The sequence below is a fragment of the Rattus norvegicus genome, chromosome 1, assembly GCF_036323735.1.
Source record: "Rattus norvegicus strain BN/NHsdMcwi chromosome 1, GRCr8, whole genome shotgun sequence".
NCBI lineage: Eukaryota > Metazoa > Chordata > Mammalia > Rodentia > Muridae > Rattus > Rattus norvegicus.
In genome coordinates this window covers 244,188,343-244,205,082 of record NC_086019.1, presented here as the reverse complement: position 1 = coordinate 244,205,082, position 16,740 = coordinate 244,188,343, and the positions used below count along the sequence as shown (strand labels likewise).

At 43.2% G+C, this 16,740-nt stretch overlaps 1 protein-coding gene across 15 annotated transcripts in view; it reads left to right on the top strand.

Annotated features, from left to right (window-relative positions):
* The window catches only part of Cpeb3 (cytoplasmic polyadenylation element binding protein 3), a 182,076-nt gene that overhangs the window by 138,683 nt on the left and 26,653 nt on the right, over positions 1–16,740 (top strand). For 14 of the 15 annotated variants that reach the window (XM_017590350.3, XM_063265169.1, XM_063265176.1 and 11 more), the window contains one exon: positions 9,044–9,158. The exons of the other annotated variant lie outside the window; for it this stretch is intronic. In XM_017590350.3, the coding sequence (XP_017445839.1) occupies positions 9,044–9,158 (115 nt within the window). The remainder of the gene's footprint in view (positions 1–9,043; positions 9,159–16,740) is intronic. 15 annotated transcript variants of the gene reach the window in all.

Here is a 16,740-nt window from a genome sequence, read left to right as displayed (position 1 = left end):
TTTACCTTCCCTTTTCTTTCATGTGTATGTGTGGAGTGCATGCATGTATGTAGAATGTTTTGATATGTGTGTGTTTGTTTGCAAATATGCACATAAGGAGGTATGAGATAAATATTGAAAATCTTTCTTCATTGCTCTCCAACCTAATCTTTGAAGCAGAGTGTCTCAGTCAGATCCGGTGCCCAACAACAAGGCTGGTCTTGCTGGTCCCTTTCACAGGGCTCCACCATCCACTTTTTGAGGCTGGGATTATAGGCAAACCGACATGCCACCCTGGATTCTAGCGATCTGAGCCCCAGCCCTCTCTACTGTACAGCAACTCCTTTAATGACTGAGCTGTCTCCCTCCCCTGTACCCTCATACTTTAATCAAACCGAAATATTTTTTGTTTCTGTCACAAGGTCAAATTCCTACCCTTACTTCAAAACCTTTCTCGCTGATTATTTTACTGTCTATAACAAATTATACCTACTAAAGCAGCTATCAAAACAAACAAATGAACAAGCAAAATCTTTCCAGAAAATGAAACTGGGAAAAGTAAGTAAAAGCTGTTGTGGGGCATTGGATTGACTGTTCGTCTTCTGCTCGTGCATATCTACTCAGACCAGGCCACTCTCCCTGCACTGCCCGCTGCGCCCCAGCTTTGGCTTTGGCTCAGTTAAATCTGGGTGTGTAGACCCATCTTAGAATCCTTGGCTATATTGTCACCTCCCACCCAGAAAGTCACTAACAGTTCTTACCTCCGTTTCCTTATTTGTTCTTTTGATTCTTAATCTTGATCGTGATTTGGGCACCTTCTTCCAAGAGTTTCTCCAAAGAAGGAATTCCTGTTTTACTTAGTCTGTGAACTTGCAAGTGAATCCAGAGCTTCTCGGAGCTTGAGTCTTTGGATGTTCGGTGCCTGCTCCATGAAGGCAAAGTGGCAGTTCTGTGTAGCCAGGGTGCCACACAGGCCAGTGAACCAGACAGCCAATGCTTTCCTTCCTTCAGGGACTGCATTCAGTGTTTACCTAAGTGTGGTCTAAAGAACACATGTCCAGTCCACAACCATCTTGAAAGTCTCACCATTGACTGCACCTGTGCATTTCATATTAAGTTTTTCCTTTAATTAAAAGTTCTTTATCCCCAAAATATCTGAGAAACATTGATTTTATTCAGGCTGTAGAAACATCTTCCAATATGCAAAACAATTGTATAATAATATACAATATTCTCTAACCCTGCATTTTATAGCCCTGCTTTGGACATGGCACTTGTATAGACCCCTGTGAAATTAGTTATCGGAAACTCTATCAAGCAATAGGCTTCCTCCCAGGAAAAACTCAGTAACCTAATTGTGCTTTATTTTATTTTATTTTGTTTTTATTTTTAACTATGTCTATGTATGCTATCTGTGAGTAGGTTTATGCACATAAGTAGTGCCCTCTTAAGGTCAAAAGAGGACATTATATATCCTGGTGCTGTAGGCAATTGCTGGCTGTCTGCTGTGGGTTCTGGGAATCAGACTCAGCCAAACTCTGCCAGTGCAGCAAATACTCTTAACCACTGAGCCATTGTTCGTCCAGACCCTCAACCCAAATGTGTATGTGTGAGCTTCTCTATATATACTATTAACAACAGTCCCTTCTTAGTACCATGGAGCTGTAAATACACGTGCATAGACACATTAGATCAAATTGTTTTGCTTGGGTACAAAATTGTTTTGAGGTGTGAATCTGGAATTTAAAATAGCCAAATAACAGAGCTAATTCCATTGCTAAATCAGGGGCAGGGGGCAGAGAGAGAGAAACTGTGTTTTGTCAGCAGATCAAGGAATAATCTATTAGCCATTTCTTTTTACTTTCTGGTGGTGCTGGCACATGCATGGAGGACCATGGCCATTCTAGGCGAGTCCTCTATGACTGAACCTTCAGCCACTACTGGTCATTTCTAATGTATAGAGGATAGGCAGAATTGAGTTTGGAGAGAAGAAAGTGGTTGCTTACTAGAAGAAATACATTTTCAACCCACCAGGAAGTTGTGGCTCTAGCCAATGGCCTAGAGGACAGGAAACCTCACAGGTTTGCAATATAGTTAACGTGGAGTCAGAAAGCCTGGATTTCAGTCTTGAGTTGACTTAGTTTTCATGGTTGTTAGATTATTGGTCCCACAGGGTTAAGTGATTTTTATTACATGTGATTATAGTAAGGTTAAATGTGATTATAGAAAATACATAGGACATATTTTCTCTTACTTTCTCTTAATGGGTATTAGTTTGAAAGGAATTCATATGCTTTTAAAAAGTCACGCAGGAGCTGGAGAGATGGCTCAGTAGTTAAGAGGCCTGGCTGCTCTTGCAGAGGGTCAGGGTTCAATTCCTAGCACTACCATGGTAACTCACAACCGTCTGTAACTTCAGTTCCAGGGCATCCAATGCCTTCTTCTGCCCTCTGCACCATCTGTATGCACACAGTGGTGAAAACACCGCCAAGAAAACACTCAGGTGAATATTTTTTAAAGGGTTTCATCATTTTAACCCAAAAAATGAATTCGTAGTAAAGTTTGTGCCATCTTGGGGAACAAAAGAAATATAGCTCAGAAATGCACTCAGTTGTGAAAAGGCTAGTGAAAGACCCCCGGAGCGGAGAGACCCTCACTCAAGTCTCGGGATGATGCGACCCCCCAAGAACTCATGCAAGACCATCCTTGCTGTAATAAACATGAGGTTTATTGATAGGAACCAGTGCACTGGGATCGAGACTCATATCCCACGCAGGGGCAGTGGAGTTTGACCCTGAGAGGCTGGGAGAAAGGGTATTTAAAGGGAGAAACCACAACCCAAGGGGGCTGGGATGGCGTCATTGGAAAGTGTCGAGAATACCAGTGAAAAATCACAAGGAGGAGCTTCCTGTTTCTCAAGATTGTTCTCTAAGGACTTTTAAGTCCTTTTTTCTAGTTCCTGGGAGAGCAGGCTCAAGAAATGTGACCTTTTACTTACAGGTAGAGTGCAGGGTCTGGAATTTGAGGTATTTAGGGCTTTTTTAAACTTCTGACTTTTTAGCTGCATTTTTTATTCTTTCACTAGTAGTTTCAAAATCCCATCAGCTGTCATGTTTTCTAAGTGACATTTGGTGATGATGAGCACAAAGTCATTCTGATTATGTAATTACCTATGATTAGAGTAACCACTGGTAACCAATGCAGTGTATTCCCATGTCCTGGGAAGTTGAATGAGTAGCATGGGTGTGGTGGTGCTTGCCTGTAATCCCAGTCCTTGGGAGGCCAGACCAAGAAGGTCTTGAGGTTGAGAACAGACTGGGTTGCACAGTGAGACTCTCTTGAAAAGGGGATGCATAGGAAAGAGTGCCCATTCTTTCTCAAGTCTGCACATAGAGTTCATTAAGGCTGGACGCTATACTGGGCCCCACAGTCTCAAAGGACCCTAGCTGTAGCAGTGGGAAATAGGTGTGTGACAGGAAAGTGAACTAAGGGGCCACAGGTACTCTGAGAGAGATGTCGTAGGGCGTATTTGAGATTGGGAGCCATAGACAGAGAAGACTGTGCAGCAGATGTCATGACTCAGTCAGAAAAGCTTTTTTTTTTTTTTTTTTGGAAAGCCTTTCTTTACAGGAAAGTGTTTGCTTGTAGCATTTAATTAATAGTGGCTTTACTAACTCAACAGTAGTGCATGGCTATACATCATTTGTTCATTCTCTCTCTCTCTCTCTCTCTCTCTCTCTCTCTCTCTCTTTGCTAAGCATCCCTATGAAAGAGTACACAAAATGCCATGCTTCGTTAGTGGTTGAAGGCCCCTGAGGGACTGAGCAGCCTTGCATGGAATAGGCATTACAGCTTAGCTTAGTTGTAGGGCTTACCTTACTGTGCCTGGACTAAGCTCAGTGGGGCACCTGGAGCATTCTGGAAGCACAAGATAGAATTTTCTAGTATTAATTTTTGCTACCTGTCTAGAAAGAATTTTGGCTCTTTTGATGAAGTTCCCTGGGGCCCTTTTTTGTTTGAGGATCGGTTAGACCAATAGTTCTCAGCCTTTCTAATGCTGCAACCCTTTAATACAGTTCCTCATGTTTGCTACTTCATAACTGTGATCTTTCTAATGTTATGAATCATAATGTAAATATCTGTGTTTTCCGATGATCTTAGATGACCCCTGTGAAAGGGGTCATTCCACCCCTAAAGGGGTTGCAACCCATAGATTGAGGACAGCTGGGTTAGAGGCTTAGATCTTTCGGCCCATGGCTCCAGAGCTGTGTAGGATACAAAGTCCTACCAAAGCCAAGGACTGATCATCTCTCAGGTGCTATTCTTTCTACTTCTCGAGAGAGATGCCCAGGTTGTCGACATTGGTAGAGAAGAACACTTGAGAACAATAGATAGCATCTACTCCTGAAAATTGGCTGATTTGTTTATTACTCTTTGAGAAATGAAAATTAGCTCAAAATGAAATACCAAATATGTGTGTGCTTTGAAAAGTTTACTCCCCAAATACTGCTACTCTGGCTGTTAGTTTCTGTGTTTAATGATAAAAAGAGCCCTTAGACCATGGAAGAGGCAAAGATTCTCTAGAAACTAAACTCTTTCTGCTTCTGCTGTCACACTTTAGTGATTTGGTGAGGGCTGTGGTACTTAAAATAGAATTGCTGACGGCCGACATGGGTCGGAGTACATCACTTCAACTGACCCGGCACAGCTATATGTCAAGGCACTTGGTTTGCTGACTCATCCTGGCTGTGAGGATGTACTGGGATGCTGCCCCTTGCCGTGGAGAGCATTCCTGATGGCTCTGCACTATTGTCCTGTTTCGTGTAAAATAAAAGGATTGTAGGATTAGGAGGAGAAATAGTCTTTTCTTGAAGAATAGGAGCTTAAAGGAAATGGGGGTGGGGGAGGGGTGCAAAAAACCAGGAAATCAGAAAGGGAGTTAGAGTTGACAGTGTCTCAGCTCTGAGCCTTGTAGGAGAGAAGTAACAGCCAGACGGCGGGGAGGAGGTGTCAGCTCTGGTACCTGAGCTGACCACGGAACTGCAGTGCTGACTTTTGAGTTCCTTTGGGAAAAACAGAGGGAACAAGATGCCTTGCAGCAGGATTTGTGTGATGGGCGTTTGTAACCTACAGTGGTACCAGGAGGATGAAGTCTAAAGCAAGAACCAACACACACACGCACACACACACACCCCAACACAGAAAACCTGAAGCCCTTTTCTGTTTTTTTCCTCCCCACCCCCACCCCACCCCAGGGCTGGGGTTAAAGGCCGGTGCCAGTATGCAAGGCCGTTGTGTTTTCTTTTATTCTGTGATTAAAGGTAGAACAAAAGGGGGCTGGGGATTTAGCTCAGTGGTAGAGCGCTTGCCTAGGAAGCGCAAGGCCCTGGGTTCAGTCCCCAGCTCCGGAAAAAAAAAAGAACCAAAAAAAAAAAAAAAAAAAAAAGGTAGAACAAAAAAGTACAAAAAAATACATTGACATTTTAATTTGGGAGTTTTTGTTAATTTTCATTGAACTCTTTTTAGCTAGTGGTTTTTATCATATGCCTCAGTCTAAACTAGTGATCCATGTTACATTTCTTAGTGTTTTCTGTAGTAGTTGGCTTGCCCTTAATTCTATTAATCACCTTTAGTTTTAAGTAAATAACATTTTAGTCTTTAATTTCGATCCCTACTTAACCAAACTGATTTGATGACATATATTTAATGAGGGTCAGTCTGCAAAACTTTTAATAATAAAAGATGTTCTTTGGACATCTGTCTAATATTTAAATATATTAACTAATTTACTAATATTAAATTTACTCTTAACTACTTAAAGTTAATTTCTGTGGACGTAACCTTTTCAAAATAATAACAGTTCATCACTCAGAAAGTACTTTGGCATAGGACGGTGATGTCCAGATGTGAACATTAGTAGGTGTTATGTTTAAAAATTGCATAGAAATAACTTGGGATATGCTGTGTTTAGCAATGTTGAACAGATTTCTTGCCTGTAAACTTCCTTCGAGTTTTTGATAAAGTACATCAATGAATGCCCTGAAACTCCAAAAGATAGTCAACAGCTTTCCCCAAGTAGCAGTGTCTGACATAGCAACCCCAAGGACTTGCCTTCTGTAGGAGACACAGGGAGACGTCAGAAGGGGGAACTCACACTTTCACCAATAACTTCATCTTACTAGTGCTGCATTCCTTCAAAGTTACTGTGGCATACATAAATGTTTATACCAGCAAGCTTTGTGTAAAACAGATTACTGACTCAGAGGATAAGAATTTAGAAGACACATAGTTCAGCCAAACATAGATTTCATGGTCCTCAGGAGAGCCTTCACTGGAATGCATAATTCAAAAAAGAAACTAAGGGAAAGTAAGTTTTGTGTTTTCTCTTGTAAATGCTTGTTGAGCATTGCCACTCTCAGGGAGGTACGAGTTGTGTGGAAGGAGCTTGTATTTCAGAGAGCAGCCATTTTGAGAGGGAAAGCCTCAGTCCATTCCCACACTACTCTGCTAATGCAGAATGTGCTGATGCTGGCCTATGTCAACTTTTCTTTAGCTCTGCAGGGTGCCAGTTCTGAGCAGCTGTTTTCCTGGCAGCAGCTGGGAAGTGTGGGTTTGGTGAATAGGGTTGATCAGCACTGCGTCCTGAGCCTTCTTCCTGTGAGCTTACCTAAGCTGTAAAGCCAAGAATAGAGCAAAGGGATGGAGTTGTGTGTGAGACGATCAAGTAGAGGGCGGAGCAAGTAGTGGTAGAAGGAAGACTGTGGTAAGGACAGCGGTCGTCAGGACGTTTCTAGGTCTTCTGCAGTGTTCCTTTGACCAGCTGAAGCATACAGCTGTTATAGAAGGTGTAATGTGTTTCCTGTAATGTTTATAAGATGAAAACAAATAGCTTTATATGGAAAAGTCATGAGACTTTCATTTTGAAACGAAGAGATGTGTTACCATTTGGATTCAGGAGTGCACAACACTAGTCTTAGCTGGATAGGAATTGGAACCTGGGGGATGATTGAGCTCAGGAGCTTTTGAGACCACCCTGAGCAATACATGGAGGCCAAAGGTGAATACCAAGAGGGTTGGAGGGATAGCGACCATGACCAAAGTCAGCCAACAGTGTGTGAGTCTGTAAGCTGCCTAAGAGCTTTGTCAGAAGTCAGGCCAGAAGGGGGCTTCTGTGCAGGAGGCACCAGAGGCAGTGGCACAAGAACCACTTCCCTCCAGGGTCGGGGAAGTATTGTGTTTATAATTAAAAGTTAGTGACGCACCCTCATGAAAGCATGAGACAACCTTTGTGGGAAATCTCAAGGAAGCAGTCACTTCGCCCAGTTGAGCACATCTTACAGAAATGACACTGGACTTTCTTGGACAGTAAAGGTGGATCACATCTGTAGCTAACAGAATGCCTAGCGGGCTTATGTTTTCAGAGTCTAACTTGGGGTGGTGATGAGAATTGGAAGAATGGAAGGTTGTGTGGCTTTTTGCTTTCTAATAAGAGAAAGTATAATAAAAGGGAAAAAAGCCTAGCCTGGGGTAAGGTAAACCCAGCCCTGTGAAGGACTGTGTGAATTGTTAATAAGGAGCAGTTCCAGTTTTAGAACATCTGGGGGCAGACAGAAGAGTTTGGCAAGGCAGGAGTGCCAGGCTTGCCAAGCTCAGCCATTGAGACCAGAAATGAATTCTGTGAGTATTAAAATATGGAAATTCACCTATATTGTATCCCATCTTAACCTGAGAGGGAGGGACAGAGGATAGGCATTAATTCCTTCATGGCAAACACCAGGTGGCTTCTCCCGCCCGTCTCCAGTGGCCACCCACTTGCTGACTAACCCACTGGGGACAGTGTCACCCTTACCTTTTAGGGAGAAAGGGTAGCATTACTTCTGCTTTGCTTGTTTTAAACTGTTCTTTGTAATCAGTCATGATTAAAAGGAATTTGCTTTAAGGGTAAGCTGATAAGATGCTTCATTTCTCAGTGTATGATAAATAGTATAAACTGTGAGCATAAGAAGCTAAGTAAAAAGAAATACTGTGGGCAGGCAGTGTAGTGGTCAGTAGGTAAAGATACTTGCTGCCTGACAATGCAGAATGCAAGCCTTCTGTCCTGAGGTCTAGCCTCAGAACTCACAGAAGAGCGGGAAGGAGAGAACTGACTCCAAAAGGTGTCCTCTGACTAATACACTCATCTGGTATGCACGCCTTTGCATGTATACACACACATCACACATACACACACAACCATTCACACTTGAATAAGAAAATTTTTAAGAATTTTAGAAAAGAAAATAAGCTGTAATGGTTTCTTTTCATATTCTTTGAACTTTTATGGGTTGGTGAGATGGCACAGCAGTTAAAGATGCTCGCCACAACACCCACTGCCTAAGCACTGACAACTTCTGCAGCAACAGCTCTCCTCCCCTCCATCTCTGTCTCTCTCCTCTCCTCTCACTCTGTGTGTGAGTGTGTGTGTCCGTCTTGTCTCTTGCATGTGCGCTCATACACACAACATTTGCCTTTATTTAATCAACCTTGTGTAGAAAAGTCAGTTTAATAATTAAATTAGGCACTATTCTCTAAGTGTCAGTGTTGGCTATCTCTGTAATTGTTTGCTAACTTGAGTGTTAATCTGTGTTATGTCATATTCTTTGAGAGGTAAATATTTTAACTTGGGGTGGTGATGAGAATTGGAAGTCCAGGCAAATGGATAATCCTTAGAAAATCCTCTTAATGTTTCTGTTCCTTCTAGCTGGATTCATTACAAAAAGTTAAAAATGGTTGTCAAGAGTCTGTGATGTGCTCAGATGAACTGGATCCAAACCTCAGGATCTGCTGAAGACTGCCTTTAATGACACGGGTGGTCTGCGCAGGGTTCATTTGTGTCTGGAGCATTGAGTGGCTTCCCCAAGACTCAATGGCACTTCATGCAGACCGTGTTAAGTGATTAACTTGATTTTGTTTGGGACTTGGATGTTCTAAAAATGTGCAAACAGTGGGTGTGTCTTGAGTCATCTTATTCTCATTTGGGGTTGATGGAAATGAAGTAAGGACCAAGTAAACGCCTTTTTTTCAGGTGCAAATCCGACCGTGGAACCTAAGTGACAGTGACTTTGTAATGGATGGCTCTCAGCCTTTGGACCCCAGAAAAACTATCTTTGTTGGGGGAGTTCCACGACCCCTTCGAGCTGGTGAGTGGAAATAGAAACACACCAAAAGCGCTGAGTCCCCATGCCTTAGCTCTCTGGCTTTCCAGTCAGCCATCCACAGTCTCCACTGGGAAGTCTGCCATGGCATTTCACTGAGCGACGTCTTTACAATTAAGAGTTTCCCCCAAAATGCTGTATATTCTTATGTGGGAGTCAATTTCATTAAACCGTTCTGTGGAAAGGGTGAGGTCTACTTAGTTCTTTCCTTTTTACCCACAAGTTTAAAATAATGATACCTGGCAGTGTGCACGCTCATGCCAGTTAGCGTTGTCACAGATGACAGTCACCCTGTCACAAGTCTGCCCGTGTATCTGGGCGATCTGAGGCCACGCCACGGCTGGGGATTGTACATGGCAATCAAATGTACTTCTGAGCCTCTCCAGCAAGGCGGGCGGGTCTGATTGGTTCTCATGAGTTCCAGAAGTGAATCATCTGTTAAGGCATTCTTTGATGTGGTTTTGGAGAAGCTCTTGTTTTGTGCAGGTTTTGGTGCAATACTGGGGATTGAACCCAGGACTCCACACAACTAGACAAGTATTCATATCCTCAGCCCACCTTCTGCATATATCCTGACAGTCTCACAAAGTTGCCAGGCTGGCCTGGGACTCACTGTGTGGAGCAGGCAGGCCTTGGAATCCTTCTGCCTCAGCATTTCAGGTGGCTGAGATTGCAGCCTGTAGCACCTGGCCCAACCTCTGTTGTTGCTGCTGTCATTTTGTTTCCAAGGATAAAGCATTTGTGCTACTGAGGGTAAGCTGAGTCTTCGTGAACTAGAACTGTGAGGTGGTATTGAACTGATGCTTCAGTGTTTAAACCTGGAGACAAGTCAGGAACAGTGACGCACGTCTGTCAGCCCAGCACTCTGGAGTCTGACACGAGATGCTTCTTAAATCTGAATCTTGCCTGAGCTAACACTTACTGAGTGAATGCAAAGCCAGCCTGGGCTACACAGAAAATTCTGAAGGATTCTCAATGTTATTTGAATTCTAACTCCAGCCTACACATTAGAAACAAACAAACTTTATAACTCTATAAAGATATCGTCCTAAATTTAATGGCTCACACTGGTAACTGTAGCACTGAGAGGGTGAAGCAAGCAGATTTTGAGTAACCTAGTTAGGCCCTGAGTCAAAAAAAAAAAAAAAAAAAAAAAAAGCAATGGGATAAGATCATAATTCTATTCTGAAGAACTTTTAAAATATTGTGATTATAGTAATTTTACATTATTTCTAAAAGTCAGAGATTTCTGGGTCCACCTTTTCTTCTAATGAAAAACTACCAAAATAAAGAAAGCAAAGCCAGAAAGCCCTCCTCCTTAGCCAACACCATTTGATAAAGTCTAGGAAGGGCCACCTCACTGGGAACAATGAGACTGAAACAGACTTTTGGTTCTGAGTTAGATATGTGCAGGAACAGGCGATGTGAGTGGGGCTGTGGGACACTCAACACTTGTGTCTGTCACTGTGGGAGGCTGGAAAAGGAGAGGAACTCTCACTGGGATCATCCTGCTCATGGACGTTACAGTTGGGTAGGCACCGCTGTACACTGCAGCTAACTGCACTGCAGTGGAAGTTGTTAAGGTTTGACCCCTGCACTCTTTCCACGTGGGAATCTTTAAAAGTCCTGCAACTGGACATGGGGGTGCACATCTGGGACTCTAAGCAGAAGAAGGTGGGTCCCTTGAGGCTTGTCTCAGTAAGATCCTGTCTAAAAACAATGTCCCACAATCATAAAATAATACAACTTGCTTTTAACTAGTCAGGTCTTGTCTTTAAATCACTAGAAGCGCAGTTTATAAGCTACATTGTACCCAGTGTTCAACATCAGCAAGATGCCCCAAGTTCTAGAGTCAGGCAAAAGTGACACACACTAGGTTATGGAGCTGGGCTTGGCGGCTCATCTAGTCCTTGTGTTTGGAAGAAGGCAGGGGGATCAAGAGTTCACTGTTATCCTTAGCTGTGTAGTGAGTTGAAGCAAACCTGCATTACATAAGATCCTGTCTCAAGAAAGACAGAAAGAAAACAGATATTTAAAAAAAGAATTCTATTTAGTTATCTAATAGAAATAAGATTTGTGTTCTTTGCCTAGAGAATATCCCTAATAAGTCTTGGATTTCTTTTCTTTTTAGCTACTTTTGTTTTAAAATTGGTTTGTTTTGGTAGATAAGGTCACAGGTCTTCTGGACGTGTGGCTTGCAGCACACTTGCCAGCACTTCTGGAGGGCGGCTGGTAGCTAGGAAGTCCACCGTTTAATAAATAAGCAAGGGCGTGCCCTACTGGGCTCAGCGAATAGCTCAGTGCTGTGTTAAAAGGAAATTTTATATAGGAAACCAAAGTTTTCAGAGCAGAGTGCAGAGTCATACTGACAGTTGAAGACTGAATTATATCTATTCTTTAACATTTTGAAATTTGGACTTTAAATATAGGACATTTTTAAAAAAGATTTCGTCATTTTTCATTGTTTAGCACACGCATACAGGAGCCTGTGTGGGTCAGAGGGCAGAGCTGGAGTCACTGGTGGTTGAGTCATGTGATATGGGTGCTGGGAAAGCAAAGCCAGGTCCTCTGCAAAAGCATTCAGTGCCCCGACCCTGAGCACCTCCAAGTCCAAGTGCTTTCTCTGCAAAGTTCTTCCCTGGGCCGCACTCAACAGGTTAGGCTTTGGCTGTTGAGATAAACTTCACTTTATCCTTGGCCAAAAATTGTCCTTTAGCACGTCAGAGCGGCTGGAATGTTACCACTTACATTATTCCTGTAGCTTCTTTGAGGTTTTTACTTTACTTTTGACATTGTAGGATAGGAACTATGATCACTAAATTTAATTTGGGTTTTCTAAATTTAGCCTGTATCCATTCTAACAAAAAATGCCTCTAAAGAAGCAAGTTCTCTCCTGAATGGGCTTGGGGTACACATCAAATTAAATATTCCTACTTTCTGACAAATCTTTTTTTTTTTTTTTTTTTTTTGAGACAGAGTCTCACTCTGGTGACTCTGTCATCAAACTCCTCATCCTCCTGCTAGATATGAACCAGCATACCCAGATCAAAATTCAGGTTGATAGGGAAAATCACAGGCCTATAGAAACCTGAGCATGAAGAAATCCAGTGAAGAGCATATCTGGATGAGATTTCTCATCCCTCAGAGGTCGGACAGCGCACATCGCTGTCATATCTTACCCCCTTCTGTTACTCCTATGAGCAGCAGCCACAAGCTAAGACTGATTTGCCCCAAATCTGGTGTTCCTTAGGTCTGGATGGCTCCTACTTTCACCCCATTCACCTTGAGGGGGAAAAAAAGCTGTGAGTAGATTCATCCTGCCCCCATGTGGCTAAAGCTTGCATATTCTTTAGAGTGTCTACAAAAGAACACAGCAGTTTGCTTTTCTGTTGGCTACAGAGACAACCAAGCGACAGGAGCAGCATCTTTTCCTGAATGCCTGTACAGGAAAAGCCCTATGGCATTAGGACCTCTCCAAGATACACACACACCTCTTCAGTCAGGCTGCAAATCAACATCAGGCTGGCGGCTGTGAAGGGACCACAAAACCATCTGACTGCTCCCCCACCCTCACCCCCACCCCCACCCCCACCCCCACCCCGTGCTCTCTGCTTCATTTGCATGTGTGTTTCTTTCATTCCATCTTCTTGATTTAGGTGTCTGATTTGAGGATCACTTAAGTAACTAAGCTTTGGAATCTCTTCTTCCAAACCATGTTCTTCATGTGATGACTTCCTTCCAGCAATGCTCAGCCTTGGCCTTGCAGGGCATCTGCTGTCTTGAGCTCCTAGAGCCTGTCATTGTTTCTCTATTCCTCCTTCTCTGCTCTTTCTTCCTTTCTTTTTCACCCTGCTAATAGTCCATGGCAGATCCTAAAGTTTCCTTCTTTGCCTTCTCCCTAACCCTATTGCCCTATGATGGCTTTTATGTCCAGATAAAAGCTGGAGAGAATACACTTCTCAGTATTCCTCAGGATCGTTTATTTCAGACATTTTGCACAAGCATTCTGGTAGTTCACATGAACTGGGGATTGCATTCTGACCTGTGAATAGGAAATGTTGTAACCATATCCCTTTCTGTTCCGTGAGGTGGTAGATGGCCAGAATTGCTTAATATCGAGTTTCCTAGCAGTAGATACTTTCTCATCCAGTCCTAAGTTCAGTCTGAAGTGACCCAAATAAACTCCAGGTTTGAAGTGCCCGTATAGCTCAGGACTTTGTAATGCTGGTGTGCCTTCCACCCCCTTCTTCCCAAACAAACCTTTGCCCATGGATCCTGTCAAACATTGCCCCATCCTCAACAGACTGAGCCAGCATAAAGCCAAAGATAGGCTGGGGTGAGTTGATGTTTATAGAGCGGAGAGGAAGCAAAGCGATGCAGTCAGGTTCCACTGTGCTCTCAGCCGTGTGCTTGGAGCTGGCTCACTCGTGATTGGTGTTTATGATGACCTTGAGAGGTTGTAAGCAGTTGACTTTGGGTTTTAGAAAGGAGGAGGCATTGTTCGAGTAGAGTGGCAAGTTCTTCTGGTCTCTGTGCTTCAGCTCCAGGCTCTCTGGTGATGAAAACTGTTTTATCCAGTGGAGATCTGGGAGGGTGTCCAGTTCGATTTAATGAATCTAAAGAAAGGTTCCATTTCTGACTTAGTGCTTCAATGTCATCCATTTAAAAATGTGTCCGGGCTCATCTGACAGAATAGAAGTCTGTGAACATGCTTTCTTTTTGACCCCTTGTGAACCAGCGTAAAGATTGTGGGAAGCCTAAAACATTCATCCTCCTTTCCTTCAGAAGCCAGGTCTGCCTTATCATCCTGAGGCACTTTATGCCTCGTTCCTGCCCATTTTAAGTTTATTTCCAAAGAGAAAAGGTGAACTTCTAGATTCATGGGGACCTCATTCCTTTGCTGCCCTGCTTGGTTCTCAGTGTCCCAGTCTTAGACACTGCCTTCAGGCCGGCTTTGAAAGCAGCTAAACAAGAGGAGCAGAACCCTGAGGTAGAGGGGGAGAATCATCAAGACTTCTTTCTGATGACCTAAAGACTCAGGAGCTGGTTCTGGGAACCATATCCGGTTCAGATCCAGAAGTGTAATCAGCACAAGACAGAACTCGTGAGAATACTGTGTGCTTCCCACAGCTACGTTATCCTGCTTCATTCTCTGGTGCGTGACACAGTGAAGCTCGGTGTATGAGCCAGCGTGGGAGCTGCTGTGGGAGCTGACCATGCAGTGGTATGAGCATGTGGTCTAAAATGCAGTGCGCCCTTGCCCACATCTATGAATCCTGCTGACTTCTCACTCTCGTGGTGACATGGCGGACTCTGAGGACACTGGGAGGGTCCCCGGGGGGTTTTGAGGCACTCCTTCCTTGTAGACTCTTCCCTGTGGCCTACATGAACTCATGTGCACTCCACACGCCTTCGTCTGTATGCCCAGTTCTTGAGCCATTGTCTTCCTCGGGTTAATGTTTCCTACTGTGCCCTGGGAGTTATCCTAGCCACTCTCCACTGAAGGGGATTCAGATAAGGATTCACTCTCATAGGCTTACTCAATAGGACATACCCTTGACTGAAGAAGCAGATTTCACGGCAAGGTTAAGGTTCATCCGTGCAGACATAGATGAAGGAATCCATGAAGATTTAGTTGTCTAGACAATTACTGTTTTTCCTGATTTTTCCCTCTCCCTTCTAGAAAGTAAGAATGGCAGCCTGTCTTTCATCCTTGTTTTCCTCTCATCAGAAGAAAGGGGCAGGACTCTCCTGTACTCACTAACGATACTCACTGCAGAGACACTTCTAATCATAGTCTCTAAAGTAGTTGTATGTTGCAACATTTGCTGGTAAACTTACATCCTCTGTTTTAAAAAAAAGAAAAGAAAAGAAAAACAAAACCTGGAGCTGGAGGGATGATGGTTCAGCCCTTAAGAGCACTTGCTGTTCAATCACGAGGACCAGAGTTCAAGTCCCAGCACCCACATTGCGTGGCTCCCACAATGATGTGATGCCTATTAATCCCAGATCCAAGCTTTCAGCACCTTCTTCCAGTCTCGGCAGACACTTGAACACATACAGATAAAAATAAATACTAAAAACGGGAAACTCGGAGAATGAAGATTTATAGAACTTAGTAGACATTTACTCTGCTTTTGTTATTCACCTATCCAGTACAGGATGGGTTAAGTTTCTTTGTCTGCTGTCTTTTAGTATTAAAATTATTGAAAAGGGATTACTTATTGAAAAGGTGACTACCTTTTTAATACTGGAAACCCTGGTTGGTATTTAAGGGACGTCTCTAGTTTTTAAGCCTAGTATGAGTTCAGGAAGACTTGGATGATCATAACTTAGACTTTCCTTAGTGAAAACATAGACCTGGAGGGCTGAAGGTGTGACTCAGTTGGTAGACGGCTTGCCTAGCGTGCACGCGCCCTGAGTTCAGACCTCAGGACCACTAAAGCCAGGTGTGGTGGCACATGCTTGTGATCGTAGCACTTAAGAGGTAGAGGTAGGAGGTTAGGGGATTTAAGGTCGTCCTTAGCTACACAGAGTTCGAAGCCAGCCTGGGCTACATGAGAACAACAAAAAGAGTTTTTTACCACCACTATCACCCCCAAATAAAACCATGAATTAAATAAAAATTTGTCAGTTTACTCGAGAGAAAACCAAAACTCTTCCTATTAGCCACTTGGGGTTTGTTTATTTTTATTTTATTTTATTTTATTTTATTTTTTAGCCTTTTAACAAATTGCCTCCCACTTCAGTAAAACATTATTGCTCAAATATCTGGAGACATTTTGATGGCCAAGAAAATACTGTAGAACTCAGGAGAGAGCTCAATCCATAAGCAAGATTTTGATCCCCAGAACCCACATAAGCCAGTGATAACCGAGCACAGTAATGGGTGCTCACAGTCTCGGCAGGCAGTGAGGAGGCAGCGGTAGGAAGATCTGCAAGCTTTAGAAACCACTGTAACAAAACCAGCGTGGACAACCCCAGAAGAAGGGCACCCAAGGTTAACCTCTGTCATGCTCACACATGCACATACATACAGGAATGACATATAGCTCATGAATGGAAATTATTTCTATATAATGTTTTTTAAAAACATAATTGGGTGAGAACCCCTGCTTTCTTATCAGAAAGAGTTAACTACCACTAATGTCAGCCATGATCTAGTCTTTGGCACATGAGGGTGATTTTCAGCTGAAAGATGCACAGAGTAATGGAATGCTTATGCTTATGAAAAGAGCCTCCTGGGGTCAGGAGCCATAAACTCCTTTGGAGACTGCTGTGGTGTAGAAACTCCTGCGGAAACACTAACTCCTCTTTAAGCAGAGCCCCCTTCGTAATTCAGGTACTGTTCTGAGTCCCTAGTGTGGAAGACGGTGCTGTTGACTCCTTTCTAGCTTTCTTTGTCCAGCTATTGGAGTATTTTCTCTCTTTCCTATTCCAGAGCAAACCTGGCCTTTGGAAAACTAGTATCTAATTTCCTGGGCCTTGATATTACTTACTTCACCAAGAGAAATTCATTAATGAATGTGATTTACAATGCTCCCTTCAATAGCCTGCTTTGTGTTCA